Source organism: Spea bombifrons, chromosome 7 (genome assembly GCF_027358695.1).
Source record: "Spea bombifrons isolate aSpeBom1 chromosome 7, aSpeBom1.2.pri, whole genome shotgun sequence".
Classification (NCBI taxonomy): domain Eukaryota; kingdom Metazoa; phylum Chordata; class Amphibia; order Anura; family Pelobatidae; genus Spea; species Spea bombifrons.
The window spans coordinates 16727172-16753851 of NC_071093.1; the positions used below are offsets into that span (position 1 = coordinate 16727172).

At 40.6% G+C, this 26680-nt stretch overlaps 1 protein-coding gene across 1 annotated transcript in view; it reads left to right on the forward strand.

The window, feature by feature from the left end:
- Positions 1-460: 460 nt before the first annotated feature.
- ALS2 (alsin Rho guanine nucleotide exchange factor ALS2) overlaps positions 461-26680 on the forward strand; it is a 37544-nt gene continuing 11324 nt past the window's right edge. The window contains exons 1-15 of the mRNA XM_053472240.1: positions 461-535; positions 998-1077; positions 8325-8391; positions 8740-8894; positions 9294-10201; positions 13186-13555; positions 14353-14521; positions 14890-14986; positions 17407-17484; positions 21504-21680; positions 22799-22970; positions 24036-24216; positions 24414-24479; positions 24825-24987; positions 25065-25196. Coding sequence (XP_053328215.1) covers positions 8372-8391; positions 8740-8894; positions 9294-10201; positions 13186-13555; positions 14353-14521; positions 14890-14986; positions 17407-17484; positions 21504-21680; positions 22799-22970; positions 24036-24216; positions 24414-24479; positions 24825-24987; positions 25065-25196 — 2688 coding nt within the window. The 5' untranslated portion in view covers positions 461-535; positions 998-1077; positions 8325-8371. The remainder of the gene's footprint in view (positions 536-997; positions 1078-8324; positions 8392-8739; positions 8895-9293; positions 10202-13185; positions 13556-14352; positions 14522-14889; positions 14987-17406; positions 17485-21503; positions 21681-22798; positions 22971-24035; positions 24217-24413; positions 24480-24824; positions 24988-25064; positions 25197-26680) is intronic.

The window sequence follows — 26680 nt, forward strand, 5'->3', positions numbered from 1 at the left end:
ATATGTATACATGCAATATTTGTTGCAAAAGGTCACAGAAATAGCAACCTTGTTGTTTATTTTTGTTTTTTTACGCAAGCCCACACCCACTCATAATTTTATATCTGTGAGCTATAACAACACACAGTTTTTCCCTATGTCTTCATGGGCGCAATTAAAATTGGGCAAAATATATATAAACACACATCATTTTTTTAACAACACCTAACCCGTGAATACGCTAATCCCACTGGTGGCAATACTCATAGACTGTGATTCTGTAAAATGTATTTTGTCAGTGTTACGCACTAAGCGTTCACCAAAAATTTGCTCTCACAGAATAGGTTTGTCTCTCCCGGCTTTCCATTTATTTCCAGCCACTGCATTGCGTAATTACTGTGCGCGGTGAAAACCCCATAACCCCACCCCTTATCCCAAAAGGACCGCCCAAAGGTGTGCCTCCCTCCAGTCTTCTGCGAAGCCCCGCCTGTTTACTCAGCTGACCCAGAGCGGGCTGTCAGCTCGGTCGCTATAAAGAGACGAGACGTTTGCTCAGGTAAGGTTACGGCAAGCTGTAAACTGGTTCTGGTTCTTAGCCCGGTAGCACCCGAGCTTGTTTATGGTTTTCCCGTTGCTTATGTACACGTTATGTGTTATTGGGGAGACGTCACACACAGAACCCCAGTCGCATGCACGTATATCTCTACCTGTGTTCTCAAGCGGAGAGCATCAGGACCTCATGACAGGAGAAATAGTAAACATGAAACGCAGTGTAACCGTGAGCCGTGAGCCGTGTACGGATGGTGTGGGGGTAAATCTCTAGCACGGGGTGGGAAGCATGCATTGAGCTGAGGCGGCAGGGTATGAAAGAAGCCCGTGGGTAAAAGTATTTCATAACGATGTCAAATTCCATTGATATGTACGTCACGCATCGGGTTTGTCACACTTGCAGCCATTCGTGTGTGATATGTATTATTTAGGCTACAGTGAAAGTAATCGTAACACATTCTTCTTTCAGGACAGTTTGCTGGAAGTGCATTTGAAGCTCCCCTTTTAATGGTGCAGATTACCATTACTTTGTGAAAAATAGTAAAATAGGTAAGGAATGATATTTCTTATAGAACTAAATAAAATTAAGTGTTTTACAAATATCTACTTCATTTAACTACAGACAGGAGGCTCATATTTGCTTAACCTTCTTTACTGTGTCACTATAGCTGTAAAGGCATATTATCAAAAGTAAAGAACCAATCAGTCTGTTAGCATCCCAGAATCCTTCTCTTTCTTTGCTGCCGTCACCAGTGTCAGGTTACCCTTTGGGTTTATCTTTTATCCGTGTTTTTGGCATATAATTTTGATTATTTTAGGTGTGTTTTCCCTTTTAACATTGATTTTTATTGCCTTATATTGTTTTTTCCGGCTATATGGCTATATATTTTCTATACCTTTGTGTTTCTTATTACCGTATAAGACGACTTTTTAACCCGTGAAAATCTTATCAAAAGTCGGGGGTCGTCTTATACGCTGGGTACTAAAGCTTACCGAGCTGGACTAGAGAATCAAGAATCTCTAGGGGAGGGGCGAGTGGAGAAGCCGCCTCCCCTGGGCCGGTCTTCAGGGCCGCGCTGAGGTAGGTGCAAGATTGTGATCTCCCCAACTAGCCCTGATCAGCGGGCGCCCAATGAACAGGGCTGGTTGGGGAGATCACGACCTCCCTATAACTAGCCCAACTTTAGGGAGCTCGAGGTCTGGCAGGGTTAGGATACAGATCCCCCGCAGCGGTGCAGGGGACCTGCATCCTACTCTCTGATACGCTCAGACAGCCTCCCCTTCTGGCACTTTCCACAGGGGGAGTGCCGGCACAGGAGGTTGTCTAAGCGCATCGCGGCGATGCGCGTAAACCCCCGCTGCCGGCACGTCTGATCGGTGTGCTTTAACAATCTCCCTTGCCGGGAATTCCTACGGGGGGAGTCCCGGCAAGGGAGATTGTTAAAGCACAAAGTGCAGACGTGCCGGCAGCGGAGGTTGCTTACGCTTGCCGGTGAACGTCTGCGCGGTAAGCTTTAACAATTCTCCTTACCAGTGCAGAACGGTATACAACTTCCGGTGCCGGCACCAGAAGTTGTATACCGTTCTGCGTAGAATAGATGTCCCCTGCCGGCCCCGCAAGACACCCGGCACTCCGGGGGTCAGCATATCTCAGGGGGGGGCGCAGAGTGGCAGCATATCTCGGGGGGGGACACAGAGTGGCAGCATATCTCGGGGGGGGACAGAGAGTGGCAGCATATCTCGGGACACACACACACAGAGTGGCAGTGTGTGTAAAGGCAGGTGTGTTTTGAGGGCAGTGTATAAATGTGTATGTATGGACAGGCGTATGTTAGTATGTGTAGATATATATATATATATATATATATATATGTGTGTGTGTAAGGGCAGTGTATGTATGTATGTATATGTCTGTGTATGGGCAGTGTATGTGTATATGTGTGTTTGTAAGCTGGCCCACCCAATCCAAGCAGGCTTTGTATACAACAACTAGCCAATCACCAGTAAGGTACATCGCTTGCTGTGATTGGCTGGTTGTTGTATACTGGGTAGAGGGGTAGTCTTATACGGCGAGTACAGCCCAAACTCTATATTTTAACTGGAAAAGTTGGGCATCGTCTTATACGCCCAGTCGTCTTATACGCCGGAATATACGGTACTTTTACAGGGATTTGTTTATCTGTGTGTTTTCCCGTTCTTTTTTTCGTCTGTCCTTCGTTCTGGCGCTGAGATTCCATCCTCATTTCTTGGCGCCGTTACTCCTTCCTTCTTCTTTCCCCGTCTTTGCGTGCTTTTGTGTGCGGTGGCCATCTTTGTTATTTGTCTTTCTCTTATTGCCCGTCGCCGCTAGTTTAACGATATTTGATGGATGAAAGGTGCCTCTGGTAAATTGTTTGAGCTGCGAAGGTACCATTTTATGATTGGGGTTTTTTAGGTATTTCCCTGGAGTCCAGACACCCTAACAGTTGGAGCCCTTTAACAATCACCAAATTCATGGCACAGCATACTTGTTTCATTGATTTGCTCCTAGAAGAAAGTATAGTGTTGGCCCTGAGTAGTGAAATGAGACGTTTGTTGAATATCTGGCCACCAATTTAACAATGCATTGCGAAGGGCAATCAGTCTTACTAGAGAAACACCCCAGGGAATAATGACTTCTTTTGGTGGGTAGTTTGGATACACCCTCTAGAACGGCTTTGTTTGTCCTCAAACCTTCCACAGACATCTGTGACATTTTTTCCAGTTTGAGCATCAACTCACACGTTCTTTATGACAATGTATTTAAGGCACAGTCATTGAACCATGAATAAAAGTGTATTAAGAGCAGAATAAACAACAATCTGAATGAAAACGCTAAACAATTCTTAGCGTTTTTAAATAAAAGACTAGGTTTTAACTCTTGAGTGTGCGAGACAAATTCCTAGGTCACAGAAACCATTCCAGTTGAGCTGTCAAGTGGATTCATACAAATCAATATCTGCGGCTAAAATATTCCAAGCCGACCAGAAATGTAAACAGGCTGCTAACAGGAATGTTTTTTATTAATAAGGGATCGGAGGCTTAGATATTCTGTATGGAAGAGAGAGAACAGCCTCAAAGTAAAAGTGGTAGAGGCTTATACAGTAAATGTAAACATCCATGGGATAGGCTTATGGCTATTCTGAATCGAAGACGAGAACAAGGACTGGTTGAAGTTTATGTAATTACAGCAGGAAAAAATGGGCAGACTAGATGGGCCAAATCTGGTTCATATCTGCCGTCAGATGCGCTTTAGAGAACAGTAAGCGCTGCCTTTTCTATGTATTTCCCTACAGTGTTTTCCTCAAGGCACCTGATCATAATGTATTAACTGTGAGTGTAAGGTGTTTGCAGCGTGTCTATCATATCACTCACTCTAGGGATTAAACCATTCATTTAAAGACAATGAAATCAAAAGTGAAAATGATATCAGTAGTAAATATGCTTATACGTTCCTTTTTATTGACCAAAGTCCAAAGGGGCAAGCTTTTTATTTCCTAGCTATATGTCGGTTATATTCTTGTTTTTTATAATGACACACTGATTTGTGTCTGTGATATAATTTATTTAAAAGGGAACTGTCACTCTCCTGGCTTTAAGCATAGCATTGAGCATTTATAAAAACTAACCATAACTGTTACATTGCATTTTTCAATTGGTGTAATTGTTCTGGAGACACTGTTCTATTATTAAAATAAGGTAATAATCTACCTCAGAAGTGAAATGTGTGTCAAAACTATGTGATCAGTTTCCATTCCCCACACCCCACCTCTATAAAGATTATATATAAACTAATCTGAAACTTGACAGTAGAGAGGAAGATGACGTAAAAGGAGGGAAATAATAATGCAAATCCTGAGAAGTTGGCTGCTCACATCATATACACATAAGGTTGCTTTCTAACTTGTATAGTTAGCTTATTGTAACCTATAGTAACACCGAAAATATGGTTTACTTAGTGTGCTGAACTGTAAATGTAGGGTTTGGAAAACATTCTTTTCCTATTACTGTTTACTGAAATGCTGTACCTTGCTGTATTAAAAGGGACAGTGTAATGTACATCCAAGACAGCACAAAAATGTATTGTTTGCAGACCGGAGTGTGAGAGGGGGTTAATGATGGGGACTGGATGAGACTGAGGGTGGGAGTTGGTTAATGAGAGTGCCAGGGGATGTTAATGATGGGATAAGAGAGAGGGATTTTTGGACCGGATCAGGTTCAAAGGTGGATCTGTAGGGAGTTAACTCTTACCTTAGGGCAGCCTGTAGCCTGGCACATCTCCACTCGACTCCGAAGTAGCATATGTCTGAAGTAAGTTAAAATTTACCTTTAAAACAACAGTGCATGTTGTACCGAGACCAACTAATCGTTGCCAACTATATTCATTATCGATTATTAACGGCGGCAGGAAAGGGCTCTCATTTAAATAAATGGCAGCACTTTATGACCACAGTGTACCCATCTTCTGATGGCTACTTCCAGCAGGATAATGCACGATGTCACAAAGCTCACATCATCTCAAATTGGTTACTTGAACATGACAATGAGTTCACTGTACCCCAATGGCCTTACAGTTACCAGATCTCTATCCAATAGAGCACTTTTGGGATGTGGTGGGATGGGAGATTCGCATCATGGATGTGCAACCGACAAATCTGCAGCAACAGTGTGATGCTATCATGTCCATATGGACCAAAATCTCTGAGGAATGCTTCCAGCACCTTGTAGAAAGTATTCCACGAAGAATGAAGGCAGTTCTGAAGGCAAAAGGGGGTCCAACCCAGTACTAGCAAGGTGTACATAATAAAGTGGCCAGCGAGTGTGTGTCTGGTTATGTTAGCATGCATGTGCCTGGATAGGTTAGTCTATGTGCATGTGTGTGTCTGTGTATGTTCGCATGTGTGTGTGGGTCGGTTAGTGTGAGTGTGTGTGCATTGAGTGTGGGGGGCACAGTGGCATATAGGGAGTATAAGGCATATTTGGGTGGGGCAGAGTGGCATATCTGGGGTTTATAAAACATATCAGGGGCACAGTGGCATATAAGGGGTATAAGGCATATTTGGGGGGCAGAGTGGCATATCTGGGGTATAAGGCATATCAGAGGGCACTATGGCATATAGGGGGTATAAGGCATATTGGGAGGGCAGAGTGGCATATCAGGGGGTATAAGGCATATCAGAGAGCACAGTGGCATATCGGGGGTTTAAGGCATACAGGGGGTATATGGCATATCTGGCAGGCAGTATGGCAAGCCTGGGCGCAGATGTGCATAACGGGGGGGGGTGTTAAAACAAGACATGCATTTTTCTTAAAGTTTTTTATTCTACTGTTTGTTTTTAACATCCAGTTATTTTAAATAAACAAAATATGTACATTTATTTTTTTATCCGATTAATCGAAAAAAATGATCGGCCAACTAATTATGAATTATGAAAATAATCGTTAGTTGCAGTCCTAAAATATTTCTACACAAGAACGCTTAAGTAATTTAGTTTATTGAAACAACAGGACCACTGTTCATAAACCATTGATTTAAAATCAATGAAAAGTGAAAATGGTATCAGTTGTAATTATGCTTATACTTTCCATTTTGAGATCCTTATCTAAGTCCAAAAGGGGTAAACAAGACATTTGGGATCTCTTATTTTCCATCTCAAATGATGTCTATGATTTACTCTTTCTACTGGAAGAGCAAGCAAATCCTAATGGTTTATTCACTTGATGGGAAGCTGACAGGAGAGTTCCAGTTTTATTTCCCTAACATCCCTTTTTATTATAAAGGGTCTACAGTCTTCAATCCTTTGTACCCATGTGTTGTATGCCGGCAGCAGGGCCATCTACACAGCCAATGCCCACACACTAGAGCCATCTCTGTTTCCTCAGCATACCAACCTGTCCTCCCCAGTTAGATTAGTTCCCGACAAAGTTAACTGCACCATAGAGTAATACTAGCTACACCCTGGCAAAACCTCCTGGGCTTCTCATGTTATGTTTCCCGCCTGTTGATTATACCGACATTGATTAGGGAGATTACCACAAGATATTGCTTGTGCAACCCCAGCAATTGGGTAAAAGGGGCCATCATTACCAGACTGTGTACCTCAGCTGCTACCGGAAAGAGCGGCTTGGGAGCTATCCTTACATTGGTTCAGCCTTGCTGTTTCTCCCCTAACCACCAGACTGGCTGGGTTTTTAACATCCACATCACTGGCAGCAAGGTCCATCTGGATTGGGAGACCGAGAGTGGATACTATGTTATGTCTGGGCACCCCAATGACATTTTGTGGGGAAAAGATTTAGGCCACTTAGAGCATGCATTCACCTAGAACAATACCCCAATATCCTACCGGAATGGAAGTCAGGAAACTCACTGCTCTAGAATGCAGTGTATGACCTTACAGTCCCTGACAATAACCCCATTCAGGCTTGAACTTAAGTTAGAGCCTACACTAGCTCAGGCAGAGGTCAGACACATGGGGTTCTAGGGGACTTAGTGATCTGGCAGAATGGTCTTTCTACACTGTGTATCCCCTTGAGGTCAGGAGGCAATACAGCATAGTGAATTCAGGGAGTTGAAACTTTAGTGAATAAACCCCCATAGAAAACTGTGCCAGAGAATTATACATTTCTGCTCCCTCTACTCAACCATGTTCTTCCCTCCCCTATTAGTATTTAATACAACCATTAAACTGGCCCCTTATTTTGACTGATTTGATCCATGTGTTTACTACCCTACTTCTAAAGTTACTCCTGATTTTCTGCCCTCAGTTTTGAAGTCTGCTGTTCTCTGAAAATTGGCCTGAACACAGTGTGCTGTGCCATGGTGTGAGCCAGTTCCGTCCTACTTACCATTGATACAGCATAGATGACCAGAAGCCTCTGTACTCTGCCAGGGGCTCAGATTGCAGCATTGTGTAAAAACTTCTATTTGTGTTCAAAACATCAGATGAGCAGACAAATGTGTTCAACAGTCATCAGATGAGCTGCCAGTGTTCCACCCGCTTACATCTACATTGGTTATGAACACTGTACATTTGTCTATTCATGCTGATTTAGGGGTAAATATTTCCAAGGTACATCAAATCTGCAAAACAAGTATAAAATTGGATTATGATGCTAGGTAAAAAGTCTTTATATATAAATATATCTAGTTTGTGCATTTATTTGCTTTAAACAAAACAAAAATACCCTTGTAGTGCTGACAACTGTTTAATGTTTTTATTTTTATTTTTTGCCTTGATATATGAACACACCTCCTGCACAGCATTTAGCTGTTGGGAAGGGGTGTCAAATACATATGGAGATATTATGCACAAACCCCCCCCCCAAAAAAAAACAAACAAATGTAAAGGGACCATGCAGCTATCTTATGCATTACAGTGCATATGAGTGTGCCTTTAAATAATACAAAGACAGTTTTTTTATTGAGGTTTTGTACAGATAAGGAATTTGTGGGACCTTATATCACTTGGCAGGGATTAAATATCGCTTTTGGTGTGTTGGGAAAAAACATATTTAAAAAATGAAGTGGTCCATGAAGCCATCCAGCAAGTTCAGTGAATACTCACCATTGTCTCAATACCCACATGCCTTATTGTTGTGTTCTGTGGGTTGATGGCACTTGTGAGTGAGTGCTTCTGCTTGCTCCAATGCACGGTAGGACCCTTCCCAATGATTCAAACCTCAGATTCAAAGATTATTATTTGAATGTTTAAACCTGTCCGTGTTAGTGATTTGTAGGCTGCATGGAATCATAAATCCTGTTTTGTTTTTGTTAGTATCCTCTGGAGGAAAGCAGTCTCTGATGGGATTATAACACTGACCGATGGACACACAGAAAGAAAGGTATTATATCTGAAATCTGATTGAACAATATTTTAATTTAAAGTGTCAGATGTGCAGGGTGTCTTTTCAACTTCTGTCTGTACTGAGTGTGCATTCAGTCGAATTAGTATTCCTGCTATAAAACCTCATACATTTTTTTTGGCTTATTAACAGGTTGAGGGCATTTTATATGATGTTATCAACCTATTACAAAAAATGATCCTTTCAATTTAACTGGAAACAGTTGCTGTAACTGGAGTTCCTTTTTTTTCGATATACGTCACATCATCTGTAATGTGTTCAGAGTTAGTGAGTGACTGTAAAACTATTCAGGATCCCATGGTCTATTTTTGCTTCATTTTTTTGCAGCTCAGCAGATACAGAAAGAGCCACAGAAAGAGGCATCGTACATGTATGGCAAGCCGGTTCAGTCCCTGTGAATCCAGAGAAACTTTCAGGCTTAGGAGGAAGAACTGTTCTCCATGCCAGTCTTGGGATAGGTCATGGGGTACTCCTGACCAGTGGTAAGGAGATAATGTGTTTGTCTGTGAGATATAGCAAAGCAAACAAGTTTCAATGCAGAGCTACCCATTAACAGGTCTCATAGGATAGTAAAACATTAAGTTGGAACTGTAGCCTGGCCACAGGTATCAGTAGTAAAATAAATCTCTTTGCCCTTGTTGTGATTGTGCCAATAGTTACTTAAAATTGGACTAGCTCTTTTTCACTTAAATTCAAAAAATTAATATCCATTTATGATAAAACACATATGGGTGATGCTTCCAATGCCCAATTGGAATAATTTACAGGGGAATATAATTGTAAAATTGAAACAAAAGATTCAGCTCTTTAGCTTGTTAGAATGACTTACACATGCAAATACCTTAGTTTTTTCCCTAATCTTTGAATGTATTTACTTTAAGGTGGAGAGGTGTTTAGTTTTGGAAAACAGCCATGGAAAGAGAACTTACAACAGACCACATGCAAAGTTCCAGAACTGGAAAAGGCTCTGCAGGGACAACATGTTATCAATGTGGCTGCAGGAAGCTTCCACAGCGGAGCAGTAACAGGCAGCGGAATGGTATACATGTGGGGCGAAAATACAGCAGGACAGTGTGCTGTGACAAATTGCCCCTCCATACCAGAGCCAACAGCCATCACCATAACCGATCAGGACACAACACCTCCTAGGTGGGTAAGGATTATGCAGCTGTCTTGTGGAGAAGAACACACACTTGCACTGTCCAACACAAGGGAGATCTGGGCATGGGGCACTGGTTGCCAGCTTGGACTTATAACCTCTGCCTTCCCAGTGACAAAGCCACAGAGAGTGGAGCATCTTGCAGGCAGAGTTGTGCTCCAGGTAGTTTGTGGGGCATTTCACAGTTTGGCTCTTGTTCAATGCCCTGTTGCTCAAGAACCAAAGCCAGTACCAGAAAGGTGCAACCACTGCAGGGAACTACTAATTACCATGACTGAGAAGGAAGACCATGTTATAATTTCTGATGCTCACTGCTGTCCACTTGGTGTCATGTTGGCAGAATCACAGCCTGAACCCCAGGCTATTCAACCTATCTTGAATTCTGGGGAGAAAAATCCAACAAAAGGACACAATCCATGCTCTTCAGAAACCCAAGAGGAGCATGAAAGAGTTTTTTCCGAATTGCATTCGTCTTCTGAAACAGAACTGGGCACTGATGCTGTCAGCATTTGCGAAAGTGGGGTTTGTTTGAATAATGATGTTCCTAGAACTCCTCTCAATTCTGGCATGGATGAACATGAAACTAAGTCTACACTAAGCAATGGCTCCTTTGTACCAAATATTACACAGGTGAGCTGTCATTTATCAGATATTTCTCACTAACAAGGTAACAAGGCAATTATGTTTAAATTTTCCTGCTTTCTTTCTGTTAAAAACAACATCCAATTCTGTCTTAATTATATTTGCATAAAATATAAAGCAGGATTTAATCTGTAACACTTTAATGATAGTGTTTGAAATAATTTCCCAATTCAGTATCCTGTATGTAAAACATCTGCAAGCACAGGGTACCAAGATAAGTGTGGTGCAAACAAATGATACAAAAAGTAGTTTAAAAAATGAATTATTGAGTTCAGTGCTTTATAATATTTGTATGTGCAAATATTTCACCAATGTTTTCTTTTACTGAAACACAGAATGTTTATCTTTATACAACTTCTCTGGGAGCCGAGTTTATGAATACTTTTCAACATTTTTTCAGTAACTTGCTTCTCACAGCTATCAGTATTGTAAAGAGAGAAATATACCGGTATATCCCAGTTAACAGGAATGTGTATATCAGTTACGTTAATAAGGAGACATTTTCACTGGATCCTCATGCTGTTCTCCCTATCCTGTCAACATCCAAGGTTTAATGATTTGTTCAGCTGCACTAGAGAATTGTACATGACGTTTTTGTTTTAAAAATATCCTATTTATAAAAATAATTACTGAAAACAGCAAATCAATCTCTTCCTCAAAAATTAACCCTTTCACCAACATGCCTTCATCCCACTATTAACCCCTTTTGCATCACAATTCTCTGGGCATTACAGGTACTTATGTAATAATTATGTTGGCACTGTATAGGGCAAAACTAGTGAGACTTCCTCAATGTCACCAATAGTACAGGCAAGCTTGCCCCAACCCAACTTGCAGGAAAAAGTAGACCATTCATAGCAGATAACGCTGGTAAGTTTTATCTTAACCAACTAGTTCAATTTAGTGAACAAGCCGTTAGACTGTCATCACTGAATGTCTTGTTGGACAAGGGATCTCATCAGATGAGTTCTAATTGCAATCTGTTATGTGAAGCACTACTGTTGAATGCTTTGGGACTAAATACATAAGTTCCTAATAAAATAAACAATGTAACAACGTGATACTAGTATATTGCCATACATGTCAGGGCCTCGTCTCTCATGATAGACAGATTTGCCTTATCTTCAAAGGTTTAAGAAATAATTTTAATTTTGAACCATGTAGCAGGACATTTCATAAAATGAGTTTGCTAATCATAGGAAAGGGCACAATAAGCTGTTTAGTTTGTAATAAGTGACATACAAAGATCTAGTTTACATTGTTTAGCGCATGCACAGGGAGCACACATTTACAGACTGTCATTGCATTTATCCATTGCAGCTGAGTTTTAACACTCAAATTCAGTTATAATAGCACATTTATCTGCAAGTGTGCAGGAGTTACAATATGATTTCTCATCGCAAAGTTAGCATCGAATATGCTAGCTCTACCGCATTTCTATAGTAGTAGTAGCAAAAATAATAAACCTTTAATTTTTCCTTACTTTAATCTTAATGTGAGTGACCAGTGATTTTCTCTCCAGTCAGCAAATACTTGAGCAGTTGGGGTCTCTGCTTACAACTCCTAGATTTTTGCTGCCCCTTTTTCAAGAAGCAGTCTAAGCTATTTAGTGGGTTTGACAAAAGACTTTGATGACTTGTAGCTCACCTTGTCCTGCATTTGTAACTTGAAACTCAAGGATCTTCAACGTGTCCTTGTCCGGAAACAAGTTAGAAGAGTGAAGTTTTTGTAAACAAAGAAAAAATCCAAGGAGAGAGTGAGACAAACACACAGTATTTAGGAAGTAATCCCTTTGAAGTTCCAGTAGTAGTCAGAGATCAAGTTCATGAAACTTGTGTGCTTGTAGTATATTCAAAACATATTGCAACATGGACTTCTTGCATTTGACTTTTTGACACTTTTTGTTGAATACAGTTTTTGAGATACATTCATTCATACGTTTTTGGTGATGTGTAGAATGGCAGTGGTAGAGAAGTTTTAATACAGCTGCCTGTTTGAGTTGGAGGACTGTTGGTGTAGACAGTGCTGGCTCAACCTATGAGCGGAATACATTGGGAAACGTCATTTTTGCTGCTGCTCATTTATAATCAACACTTGTGTTTATGTTGTATAGCTCTTTTTTTGTACAAACACCTATGCTTTACTTACAGAATGGACTGACTTTTAGCTGCCAAACTGCAAGAACAAAGTAATTTCAAGCCATGGTTTAATGAATAGTGGAATTACCTTTCTGCTGCTTTTCTGAAATTCCTTATCCAAACTGATTTAAAATCACTCACTGACTGTTAACCACACTGAACATACTGAGCCTACTGACGCATATTCTGTTTCACTGACACTCACACAGAAGTAAACTCATACTGACCATTCTCAGGCAGACTGTTGCAAACGCTTACAACTGCACACAATTTACTAACCACATATTCTGGTCTAGGCACACCAGGCCTAGAGAAGCAGGTTCAGGCACAGCAGTACCTTTGCTGCGAAACGAGGGAGGCAGATCACCCTCTTGGGTGATGAGGGTCCACTACACTGCTGCTAAATGGGCCCGTTACAAACGAAATCTCTGATCTTCCCAGCGGGCATATTTACACTAATGAAAACTGTGACATATCCTGGTGCTTAAGGAAGAAGGCGGCCACAGAGGCGTAAAGTAAATATGTCGCTGCTCTCTAAACACACACCACACTCAGCTGAACGAATGCACAGTACTTCGGCTCTTTTTCCTTAAGTTGAGGAAATTAATTGGTGCCATAACTGAGAGATTTTCACAACCGCGACACAAAGTTTACATCCTGAAAACCTGGACGTGCAGGCTGAGGATCATTTAATTAATAGTGATTATATGGGCAATACAATTATATAGATAAAGTTATAGGTAAAGTTATCTCGTTGTGCCTTGAGATGCACCCACCTTTTAGTGTTTAGGTGCATTTTTTTCTCTTTTTGACCTTTGTTTCTTTTGCATCCAGGAACCAGTAAAGAAACCAGAAGAGTTAAGAAATTGTCACTTGAATCCTGCCACCACTACTACAGCATCTTCTCTGAACAGCTTGGTTGTGTCCTGTGCTTCTGCTGTTAGTGTCAAAGTAGCTGCTACTTGTGAGGCTGGAGCTCTTTCACTGAAGAAGGTCATGCATTTTTATTCTGGATCTCTTGGTGAATCAGGAACTCAGCCTGCTATGGGCTCCTCTGTTCACGATGGGCTACGAGATAGTAGAGAAGAACAAGTAAAGTTAGAATCTATGCAGGGCAAGAAGAGCTCCAGCCTTGTGGATATAAGAGAGGAAGAAGCAGAAGCAGGCAACAGAAGACTTTCCCTTCCAGGCCTGCTCTCCCAGGGTAAATAAAATGTGACAATACATAACATAGTGTTCAATTAGCATGTGTTTTGGTACCCTTTACACAGCCTCAGAGGAAATTAACATGTCCTAGTTTTTAACACGCATAATAAGAGTACATCTGAGCAGAGTGGTGCAATTTTGTGTCACAAAATATATATTAGTAGCATACACATAATTGAATAAGAACTATGTGTAACTATTCTGAAATCACCTGTACCTGGGAGTTGTGCAGTCCACCTCCAGTTTGAAGTGCACACAACATAAATTGTGCTGGGCTAAAGATGATGGAAAAACCCTTCACTTAAAATTAAGGGGTAGCAGAGGCATTATTAAACACTAATCTGCAATCACCAGCAATCCTGGCGACTTGCTGTTCCCACACAAAGCTTGAAGTGCTCCTACCACACAGAGTCCCATTAAGGATGAAGTAGCTGTCCATGAGTGGTAATCTGGCTTCTTCACCTTTGTCCCGGGCTTTGCGTAAAGGCTGTCTAGTACAGTATACATTTGCTGTAGGTGGTCCATGTATAAAGTGTATATAGAGGCAAACAGGTGATCGTTGTTAACCTAATTTGCACATACCTACCCAGAATCCCTTGAAGCGGTGGCAGCACTACAAGATTTGTGTGGGAACAGCAAGTCTTTGGGCTTGTCTGGTAATTTCAGATTCATGTTTAATAATGCCTGTTGTGATTTTTAAAGCTCAAAAACTTTCTAAAGATGCAAGTTAAATACTTGTTGGCGTATTCATTGGAGACAGTATTGTATTGTTCACAAATGTGCTTTGGTTTGCAGTATCTCCCAGGCTCCTGAGAAAGGTAGGAAGAGCAAAGATGAGAACTGTCGCTCTAACACCAACCAGCAGTGGCGAGGCTGATTTGCTTTTGCCATCGTTAAAAACGGAGGTATGGAGCTGGGGAAGAGGCAAAGAAGGACAACTGGGTCATGGAGATGTCCTACCTAGGTAAGTGTGCTTGCAACCAGATGAACTGTTGGCAATATCACAGTCTAGAGTATGGATTGTGAATGAACTATGAAGGTCTTTAAGTAGAATCATTGATTTCTAGACATATTTATATGAAAGAAATAATAGAATGTAAATTTTGTTTAGTTCCCTGCAGTGGTTTTATATATAGATAAATACTATTTTTTTTATTTCAGTTAATGACTTACCATAGCAGCAGCTATAAAGTTTGTGGGAGGTGAAGCGTTTCAGTAGTAAATAATACAAGGGGATGTATGGGTTCTCACATTGCATATCTATTTCAAAATTTTGTAATACCATAAATAAATTACAACACTACAAAATACTGTATAAAAATGTCCCCCTAGGTTGCAGCCTCTATGTGTGCGCAGTATGGATGGTAAAGAAGTGGTTAAGTTGGCAGCTGGTAGCCACCATTCACTAGCTCTTACTGCCAAATCCCAGGTAAAGTTTTTTATTTTTTTATTTTTTATGAAAATAAGATGATATTGTATGGATCTCCTGCTTTTGCAAATGAACTTACTGCATTTTAAAATAAAATATTCTCTTTTAAGGGGTTTACTAATTACTGAATGGTGGTGTTGTTTTGGATGCGTTTTCTCCTTACAAATCCAAAGATGCCTTATTACTGGACGATCTTTCAAAGTTTCCAGAGACATCAATAGAAAATAGGACTGCCATGAATGGTAGTTAGCTGTGTACACAGAATCCATTAGCTAAAGGATTTTAAGGGGTCGTAATAAAAACTTGCAATAAAAACAGTAGGTGTGTAATTGTTCTTTGAAGCAAGACTATATTATAGTTGTTTTTATGGTTTGATAATATAAGCTTTGCAAGATAACGAAGTTACACTTAAATTGCTTTATTCTAGAATTGCAGGTCTGCATTTCCAATGAACATGATTATCTACATCAGAAGCGTCCAACCTGCGGCCCTCCAGCTGCTGCAGGACTACATCTCCCATAATGCTCTTTCAGTTAAGGGGCTGGCTGAGGAGGTTGGGAGATGTAGTCCTGCAGCAGCTGGAGGGACGCAGGTTGGACGCCCCTGATCTACATAGACTACTGTGTTGCAGTTAAATGAATAATCATGAAGTGTGAGTGAGTGTATTTGAGTGTATGTTGTGTTTTCAAACAAAAAATGTGTGTTCATGTCAATAACCATGAGTGAAAGTAATAAACATTTGTGTACATAATACAACCCCAATGGTACCGCAGATTATAAAAAAGAAACCAGGATCCTAGGGAGTTTTGTTTACTGTGAAAACGGGCCCTGGATATTTTGTGCTGTTATTAAAGGCCTTGTTTAGTAGTTATTTGAAACCATCTTTACAAAATGGTTTAAATGCAAAGATTATAAAATGAGCTCAAGACTGAGTTTATGGTTATTCTGCTTCCCACTATTCCTGATATCTCTATTATTGTTGACAACTCCACAGTCCCCCTCACCGGACCAAGTAAACACTGCCTTGGTGTCACTTTTCACTTTGCTCTCTCTTTCATCCTTGACATTTGGTCACTCACCAAATCCTGCCACCTTCACCTAAAAAATCTTCTGAATCTGTCCTTTCCTTACCTGAGAAACTACCAAAATACTAATCCATTCCCTTGTGATAACGCATCTGGATTACTGCATTACTATCACTATAACTCAGGGCTCGACAAATCCCAGGCGCCAGGTCGCCATGGCGACAGAGAATTTTGTCCTGGCGCCTAGGTGTTTGTCAGCCTCTTACATCTACAAAAAATTGCCCCCGCGTCACCACACGGGGGCGCTGCTGCTGCTGTCTGCCCAGGAGTATGATCCTGTAGGCTGAAAACACAGTTGCAGGAAAACCAGCAATCGTGTTTTCAGCTGCCACAGGCAGCTTCAGGGAAGGGGGTGATGTGTTGATTGGGTCCCCACACCTGGCACAACATCCCCCTGCTGCCTGATCGCTCCATGAGAGCGACAGTGCAGCGTTAACCCCTTCAATGATCGCGACATTTAGGGGTTAATTCACGTTTTGTAAGGGGCTCTGCTGCTGGTGGTCTGCTTCCGCAAAAATGAGCCCCCAAAAGCCCTTTGATGACTCCTGTAGGCATGAAAGCCTACAGCAGTCATCAAAGAGACTCCCCCTGCAATGGCTGGTCTATAGACCAGCAATTGCGTCCCAGCTGCCAGAGGCAGCTTCAGGGACAGGGGAGAGGGTTCTTCGGTCTCCACATGAGTGTAGAGACCAGCCCCAACCCTCCCCTGCTGCCTGATCACTCCATGAGAGCGACAGTGCACCCTTCAATGCCACAACAGTGTATGACACATTCGTGGCATTGCAGGGGTTAACATTTGTCCCCAAAAGCTTGTGGGGACTAAATATCAGTCAATGCTGTGCTCCAATGGAACATCAGCATTGAAAGGGTTAAAAAAAACTAAAACAAAAAAAAAAACAGCACTGACCTGGAAGTCCAGGGTGCTTCCAGGTCAAATGCTATGAGTTTAGTAAGTGGGCTGATGATGATCAGATCACTCCTAACCAACTGTTAGTTTAAAAAAAATCCTGGCTCCTAATTTTTTTAGCTGGCGCCTAGATTCACAACAAATTTGTCAAGCCCTGCTATAACTATTAACTGGGCACCCATTCTCCACTCCAACATCAGTATGTTGCTAGTCACCAAATGAAAACTGGTAGATAATATCCATCACATTTTCTCTTATTTTTCAACCTCCAAAAACAGTTATTTTTAATGTGTAAACTACTTGACACAATAACCTGTATTTGCACATTCAGCTACTAAGATAATATTGGCACTTATACTTTGTGTGAAAAATCTAGTCCTAAGTCATTTAACACAAAGGCTTTCAAATTATGTGTTTTTCATTTGTAGGTTTATTCTTGGGGTAGCAATGTTTCAGGCCAGCTGGGTCCCATGCAGTCTCCAACAACCATGCCTCGCCTCACCAAGGTATGCCATCTAACAACCCGTATTTAATGCTCTGTGCCCGCGCTTTCGTTACCCAGTAAGGTTTAGGAATACCGTATTTGCTCGATTATAAGACGACCCTGATTATAAGACGACCCCCCAAAATCAAAATATTAATTTAGGAAAAAAACAAAAAGCCTGAATATAAGACTACCCTATAGGAAAAAGGTTTTACTAGTAAATATTAATTCATGTAAACTAATTTTCATATTTAATAAAAGCTATGATTGAGAAAAATATATATTTCTATTTCCTTTTATTTGCCAACCTGCCCCCCCCAGTTATGCACATCTGCCCCCAGGCTTGCCACTCTGCCCCCAGAAATGCCTTATACCCCCCTATTTGCCACTCTGCCCCATGATGTGCCTTTTAACCCTCTATATGCCACTCTGCCTCCAGAAATGTCTTATACCCTCCTATATGCCACTGTGCCCCATGGTATGCCTTTTAACCCCCTATATGCCCCTCTGCCCCATGATATGCCTTATACCCCTATATGCCACTCTGGCATATAAGGGGTTAAAAGGCATATCATGGGGCTGAGTGGCATATAGGGGGTTAAAATGCATTTCTGGAGATATATATATATATATATATATATATACTGCTAACAGCAATCACACTCCTATCAAACCAAGGCAGCCAGTACATGCTGGAACCTGGGGATGTTAGAAGTGTGATTACAGCCTCCCTATGCCATGCTACCACCCCCACCCCCCTTACACATCCATGCTATCACACACACACTCATTCACAAACATTTAAATACGAATTAATTCCATTAATCACACATACACACACACACGCTCAAACCCCCCACCCCCTTACCTGAACTGCAGATCTCCCACTCGCAGACTTCTGCAGGGGCCCGGCTGTGCGAGCAACTTCTCTGGCCCCGCCCCCAGAGGAAGGAGGGAGGAAGTATATTATGTGAGGAGTTATGTGCTACCTTCCTGTTCTCCTGCTGCTAATAGCAAACACGCTGCTCGCGACCAAAGCCCGGTAAGCAGCACGGCCCCAGCAGAATGAGGTCAGATTAGAAGAAGACCTCGATTATAAGACGAGGGGTATTTTTCAGAGCATTTGCTCTGGAAAAAACCTCGTCTTATAATCAAGCAAATACGGTAATAAGAAACAAACCATACAGTTTGTCTACATTACACTTTTCTATTACGTGCCGGATTGAACAGACAGACCTAAATAAGACATTTTTGTAAACCTTATGTAAACAAATTGTAAACATATGTTCTTAGGATCTGCGTGATTATTTTTTCCTGATTAACTTATATCTTTCTTGATTAAGTCAAGACCCACCCATTTATGCTAATTAATGAATTTACTTTTCTGGGGCTAACAAGTGCTCTAGTTTGTAGGGATGTAAAATAATTAAACGGGTAACTGTTTTTGTAGAAAACAGATTTTGAATTACTGTTTTCTAACATAAGCCAATTTCTTTTGTATAAGGATATTTTCAAAACTTGGTCTATTGACCAAACTGATAAATATAACTAGAGTAAGATAATAAAGCTCTATAAAAGCAGTTCCAGGCTCTGCATTTTCCCTACTGATCAAATGTTAACAGTTGCCAGACCTACACTGCCTAATTTGTCATAGATGTTTAATTGTTAATGAATTGTTTTGCGTTGTCCAAAAACTAGAGTTTTTGTTGGTAAAGTAAATGTACAATCCAAGAACGGTATTTTAAGAACTAAAGCACACTACACAGCGTGTTCACATGCACAGTCCTCTGCCTCGTTTTATCACCAATATTAATGTTTTTTTGTTTTGCGTTGTCTAAAAAATAGGGGTTTTACTGGTAACATAAATGTGCAGTTGTCTTAAACCCAATTCAGGAACAGTATTTGAACAACTAAAACACACTGCACGCCTCGCACAATACTGTGCCCTGCCTAATTTGTCATCAATATTAACCCCTTCGCGACCTTTGCCGGTTCAGGACCGTCATAACAAGAAGGTCACTAAATGACCTTTGACGGTCCTGAACCGTCAAAAAATTAAATAAGCTTAGAAAGTGATCAAGGATCACTTTCTTCGCTTAAACGGCCTTGCTGCAATGCCTCGATGTCGAGGCATTCAGCAAGGCCGAGATCGGCATCGGGGGCCATGTCTGGCCCCTCCCCGGGGCGTCAACAGCCGCCATACATTGTATGGCGGCGGACGCCCGTTTTAAAAGCGTTTAGGAGGCGATCAACGATCGCCTCCTAAACTTAAATGGTGTCGCTGGAATGCCTCGATCAGGAGGCATCCAGCGACACCAAACACTTACCTCTGGGTGGGCTGTGACCGCTCCGGAGAGCGGTCACAGCAGCAGCTGCCGGTGATCTTCGCCATCCGCAAGATGGCGGCGGCCCGGGAAATAAAACAATAAAGAAGAAAGAGTTCGCTAGACGGTCTCCAGACCCTCTAGAGAACTGGCTCCACTTGCTGGTTGAATACAGGTACTGCATTCAACCATGCAAGTCAATGGAGCCCAGCTTTCTAATCACTATGTGATTAGTAAAATATTCAAAAAAAAAATAAAAAATGGAAAAAAAAATTAAAAAAAATGTGCTAACATTTAAAAATAATTATGCAGTGATGTCACTAGATGAACCATCCAGTACCAGCAAAATGTGTAAAAAAAAATATATAAAAAAAGTATTAAAATAAAATTAAAAAATAAAGTTTATTATTTTGAGCAAGTGCTAAAATTTCTCAAAAATCTCAACAAAGAGTTAAAATAAAAGCACTTCAAATACCCAAGGGGTGTCTAATATATAAAAAAATGGCTGATGGGGTAAATTGGAGTGGCCTAGCTCACAGATAGGGCATAGGTACAGACTGACCAAAATGGAGAAAAAAAGCGCACTTCCCAAATGTGGCATTTTAAATCTGAAACAACCAGACAAACCCATGCATGTCGGGTATCACTGCACTCAGGAGATGTTCCTGAACACATATTGGGGGGTTGTTTGACAGTGACATATACCAGAACCTGTATATCTATAACTAAAGTACAATTTGTGTGAAAAAAATTACTATTACAAAGTTTGACAAAGTGTAGTTCTATAATTGGTGCATGGAAAGGGTTAAAATAACAGCATTCGGAATACCCTGGGGTGTCTAGTTTTCCAAAATATATGGTTTGAATGGGTTAAATTGAGTTAACCGGCTTCAAAGATGTTCCAAAGAGGAGATGGAGGCACAATGACCAAATGACCACCTGAATTACGCATGCCCCAAAAGTAGCCTTTTACCAGCCAAACAATCTGACAAACCCATGCATGTGGGGTATCGCTGTACTCAGGAGATGTTCCTGAACACACACTGGGGTGTTGTTTGATAGTGACATATACCAGAACCTGTATATCTATAACTAAAGTACTAAAGTTAACCGGCTTCAAAGATGTTCCAAAGAGGAGATGTAGGCAGACTGACCAGATTTGTTAAAAAAGATTTGGAAATCATAAAACGCTGCTTGTACTTATTGCCCTATAACGTACAAAAAACAGCAAACATAAAAAACATAAAAACATTGGGTATCTCTAAACTCAGGACAAGTAGTAGAATCTATTTAGCTAGTTTTTTTACTTGCTTTTTTAGGTGAGTAAAAGATTTTTCAAATAAAAGTCATAAAATGTCTTTTTTTTCAATTTTTCACCATGTTTTTTTTATTTTTTTTTATAGTAAATAAGATGATACGATCAAAATAATGGTATCTGAAGAAAGCCCATCTTGTCCTGAAAAAAACAATATATAACTTATGTGGGTACACTAAATGGGTGAGGAGAAAATTACACCTGAACACAAGCACCACAAAAGTGTCAAAACAGCCTCGGTCCCACAGGGTAGAAAACGAAAAATGAGCCCGGTCCTTAAGGGGTTAAGGGGTTAATGATTCATTGTGTTGTCTAAAAATAAAATATTTTGCTGCTGTTTTATTTTTTTTATACATTATGTATCCGGTCCCTTAAATATCTTTTCACACTCCTACACTGTAGGTGTGTAAAGATGATGGAGTGTGGAATATAGCTGCGGGTCAAGAACACTCACTTTTCCTTGTGCATAGGAAAGAGGACTTCCAGCCTGCTGTGTATTATAGTGGACCTCACACAGCTGATGATCCCTCTGGGCCTAATGTAAGCCCGAGCCTAGGACTTCTGACAGAATGTAGTAAGGTAAGCAAACACCGGCCTAAGAGGCTCAGGTCCATTTTCCCAGATTATATCAGCCCACTATTTTGCCTTCTCTCATAATCTTTTGACTTAATGGGATCTATTCACTAAAGAAAGTTGACAGGAGAGTTGTGGTTTTAACTCCTTGACTTCACTATACACTCACTGGCCAGGAGTGGTCAAAAAACTTGCTGAAGTTCAAACCGAGGATCAGAATGGGGAAGAAATGTCTTTGAACGTGGCATGGTTGTTGGTGCCAGACGGGCTGGTCTGAGTATTTCAGAAACTGCTGAACTACTGGGGTTTTCACGCACAACCATCTCTAGGGTTTACAGAGAATGGTCCGAAAAAGAGAAAATATCCAGTGAGCGGCAGTTGTGTGGACGAAAATTCCCTGTTGATATCAGAGGTCAGATGAAAATGGGCAGCAACTGTGTGATGCCATCATGTCCATATGGACCAAAATTTCTGAGGAATGTTTCCAGCACCTTGTAGAAAGTATGCCACGAAGAATGAAAGCAGTTCTGAAGGCAAAGAGGGTCCAACCCGGTACTAGCAAGGTATACCAAATAAAGTGGCCAGTGAGTGTAAATTAGGAAAATCCCACCCCAAGTGCTACACAAGACCTTGGCTGGCCCTGTATAATATATATATATATATATATATATATAGTTAAATCAATGATATTGCAAAAAAGTCTTCTCATTTCATTCAATTATGCATTACACAGGGCCAGCTCAGCCCTTCTAACTTGAGGAACCTGTGAGTGTTGGCCCTTTGCAATGAATAATTAAGTAAGGGAGCTGTCCAGCCAGCTCTCCCTAGTGAATAGACCCAATTCTTTCTTGTGCGTCTCCCTATCGTTAGAAATTACAGCCTCACCCATTTAGAGGCTTTGAGCGATCTTTAAACATCTATTCAAATAATCTTGTACAAATCACAAACTTTTTGTAAGACTAAAAGTAGATTATTGGTATGCTCTTTGTATAGTATTACTTGAGTTGTAAGCAAATGTACTCATTAGCAGGAAAGAAGAGACTTATAGGCTAGTTAGTTATGTGCTTTAGGGGATCTTTCTATTAAACCAACGCATAAAACAGTATTTTGTGCTACTTGTCTAGCTGGGATATGTCTGCAGCATTTCCACTGGGACAGGCAGCTGTTTAGCACTGGTAGACCAGAACTTAATGGGATATATTGGAAACCTGCACGAGCTGGCAGCTACAGAGCGGCACTTCTACTGCAATCTGAGTGATGTTAAGTCTCAGTTACTCCGACCTCTCTTGGGACTGGGTAAGCAGAACTAAATGTGGACCTCATTTAAAAAGTATGGCTTAACTTAACAATATGTGCGCACCAACTTTTATATTTTATTATATTGGAGGTAAGTCTGTCTGTGTGTGTGTGTGGGCAGACATAGTAACATAGTAACATAGTTCATAAGGTTGAAAAAAGACCAAAGTCCATCAAGTTCAACCTATATACATATTGTGTCCCTACCGTGTTGATCCAGAGGAAGGCAAAAAACCCTTATGAAGCAGATGCCAATTGCCCCATACCAGGGGGAAAATTCCTTCCCGACTCCAAATATGGCAATCAGAATAAATCCCTGGATCAACGTTCTGTCCCTATTAATCTACTATCCATAACTTGTAATATTATTGCTTTCAAGAAACACATCCAGGCTCCTTTTAAACTCTTTTATTGAGTTTACCATTACCACTTCCTCTGGCAGAGAGTTCCATAATCTCACCGCTCTTACTGTAAAGAACCCCCGTCTGTGCTGGTGTAGAAACCTTCTTTCCTCCAGCCGTAGAGGATGTCCCCTTGTTATAGATACAGTCCTGGGTATAAATAGGTCCTGGGAGTGATCTCTGTACTGCCCCCTTATATATTTATACATAGTTATTAAGTCCCCCCTAAGCCGTCTTTTTTCCAAACTAAATAACCCTAATTCTGATAATCTTTCTGGGTACTGCAGTCCTTCCATTCCCTTTATTACTCTGGTTGCCCGTCTTTGAACCCTCTCCAGCTCCACTATATCTTTCTTGTACACTGGTGCCCAGTACTGTACACAGTATTCCATGTGTGGTCTGACTAGTGACTTGTACAATGGTAGAATTATTTCCTTGTCGTGGGCATCCATGCCCCTTTTGATGCACCCCATGATTTTATTTGCCTTAGCAGCAGCTGCCCGACATTGGTCGCTACAGGTAAATTTACTGTTAACCAAGACTCCTGAGTCCTTTTCCATGTCAGTCGTCCCTAGTGTTTTCCCATTTAATACATATTCCCAGCCTGGATTTTTCTTCCCCATGTGCATAACCTTACAGTATGATTTTTTTCTGTCTCTTTAAGACAATCTGGGCTCTATGAGCACTCTGCAACTGTTACAGGATGTTGCTACAAAGTTCAGCAAGCTGTGCTATCTAATCGGTCAGCATGGGGCTTCTCTCAGTAACTTCCTTTGTGGAGTCAAGGATGCTCGCAGCCTCTCCATTCTAGAGCATTCAAATCTGTTCCTGGACTGTTATACAGAGTAAGTCACCTCCGGTTCTAAATACCCATGGTGTGATGTACAAGTATTGTGTCTCAAGGGTCATCATTTCATCTGTGCCATTGGGCATAATGAAGATGAGGCGCTTTTTTATTGGCTTTCTGGAATGTTTTTTGTTGACTGTGACAAGGAAAGAGTTTGTGGTAGCATTTAACACTTATGTTCTCCATCTCCTGCAGGTATTTTACCTCTCTCTCCAATTTCATAGTTATGGGAGGATTTTCTCTTCTTTCTAAACCAGCTATGTAAGTACCATTTACTAGAGCAACTGGGATGGCTAAAAACACTAGTAGCTTTCCTGACAAACACTGTAAAACAGAATTTTAATATATAATACAAAATTGCATGAGGAGTGTTCGTTTTAGAAATAATTCTGTATAAATGTGATACTTTGATGATTGATACATCTGAATGCTGGGACAAGCATTCCGGTATTCTTGTAATGGTTAGTGTGTATGAATGCTCAACAATAATTAAAATAAATGATGTCTGATGTTTTAGAGTGTATGATAATTCTTGATAGAACGCTATATGTATAACATCCTAATGTAAAATAATTATACAGAGAAACTTAGTGATTTTCCTTCCAGGGACTTCCTCGGCAAGAACCATGAACTATTGCAGAGTTTCTGTGAAATGAAAGGGGAAAACATCCCATTGCTGGAGACACTCAACTCAATATTCTTCTCCCCGCTGAGCAGACTGCATGAGTATGCCCGACTGCTACTCAAACTGGGCATGTGCTTTGAAGTGGTCAGTTTATATAAACATTAATTCAAAAAATATCACACAATTTATTTGTGATGCCTAATGTGTCCTTTACCTGCTAGTCTTCCATAGAATACAAAAAGCTGCAGGACTGCAGTTCTAACTACGAGTCCCTGGCAGTAATCCTGAGCCGGAAGAAGAAGGAGGCAGAATGCACTCTGAGCTTCTGGAAGACCTTTCCTGGAAAAATGACGGTGTGCACTTTGTGATGCCTTTATGTTTAAAATTGTCTTTATTAAAGACATAAGACGTGAAAAGATCACATGGTTAAAATGTTTAGTTATTTATGCTAATTTTGTACCACAGCAATTCTCAAACTTTCTAGGGCTCTAATATTAGCACCCATGGTAGATATGAGCAAAGAAGGCGGTAAACGTTCTTTTTATTGTTTAACCCTTTGATCTTTTTTTTAAATACACAAAATAATCTGCCCTCATGAATATCAAACAATTGCAAACACATCAAAGGTTTATCCAATTTTTTTTATATATATGTGTGATACAATTATTGGCACCTATTAAGTCAATACTTTGTGCTGCCTCCCTTTGTCAAGATAACAGAATATAATGCCTGATGAGGTTGAAGAATACATGGCAAGGGATCTGAGATCATTACTTCATACAGAATATCCTTCAACTTTATAGGTCGTTCACCCCACAGGTTTTCTATGGGGTTCAAGTTAGGGGACTGGGATGGCCATGGTAGGACCTTGATTGTGTGGTCTGTAAACCATTTTTGTGTTGATTTTGATGTATGTTTTGAATCATTGTCCTGCTTGATAGAGTCCATGATGCCATGTATCCTACAAAATGTCCAGCTCCTAGAAAATCAGCCCCAAAACATTAAAGAGCCACCACCATATTTAACTATGGGCATGAGGTACTTTTTCATATGGCTACCTTATTGTCAAAAAGCTCTATTTTGGTTTTAGCAGTCCATAGAACCTGATCCTGTTTGATGTTCAAGTAGTGTCTGCCACTTTGTAGTTGTGGAGACTTCTGCAATTCTCCCACTGTGATCCAGCTTGAGATTTTTTGGCCACTCAAACTGTCCTCTTCACAGTGCGTTGAGACAATATAGACACATGTCCTCTTCCAGGTTGAGACATAACATTTCCAGTTGACTGGAACTTCTTAATTATTGTCCCAGTGGTGAAAATGGGCATTTTCAATGCTTTCGCTAATTTTTTATAGCCACTTGTGAAGCTCAACAACCTTTTGCTACCAAAAATTTATACCCCTGTGAAACAGGAAGTTTTTTTTTCAAGAAAAGATCAAAGGGTTAGACAATTTTCCACAGCCTTCTTTGTTCATATTTACCAAAGGTGCCAATATTAATGGAGGGCACTGTAGATGGGAACTGTTAATCCTTGAGCTTGATCTTATTAAAGTTTTTAAAAGACCACTATTTTTTCTCACAAATGTATTTTTAACTATTCTACAACTCTGCTATGTAGGTAAGATATACTCTGGAACAACATAGTCTTGGACTTTATCATTGACTTATAATAGTGCAGTCTTGGTAAAGAAGAAATCGGTATTTCGGCAACTGTCCTCGATATCTTTTTTTTTTTTTTTTTTTAACAAAAAACCCAACAAATTGCTCAATTAAAACCATTTTATATTTTGGAACCATATTTGGGTAAAAACTTCCAGTCATGTGAATTATAAATATAAAG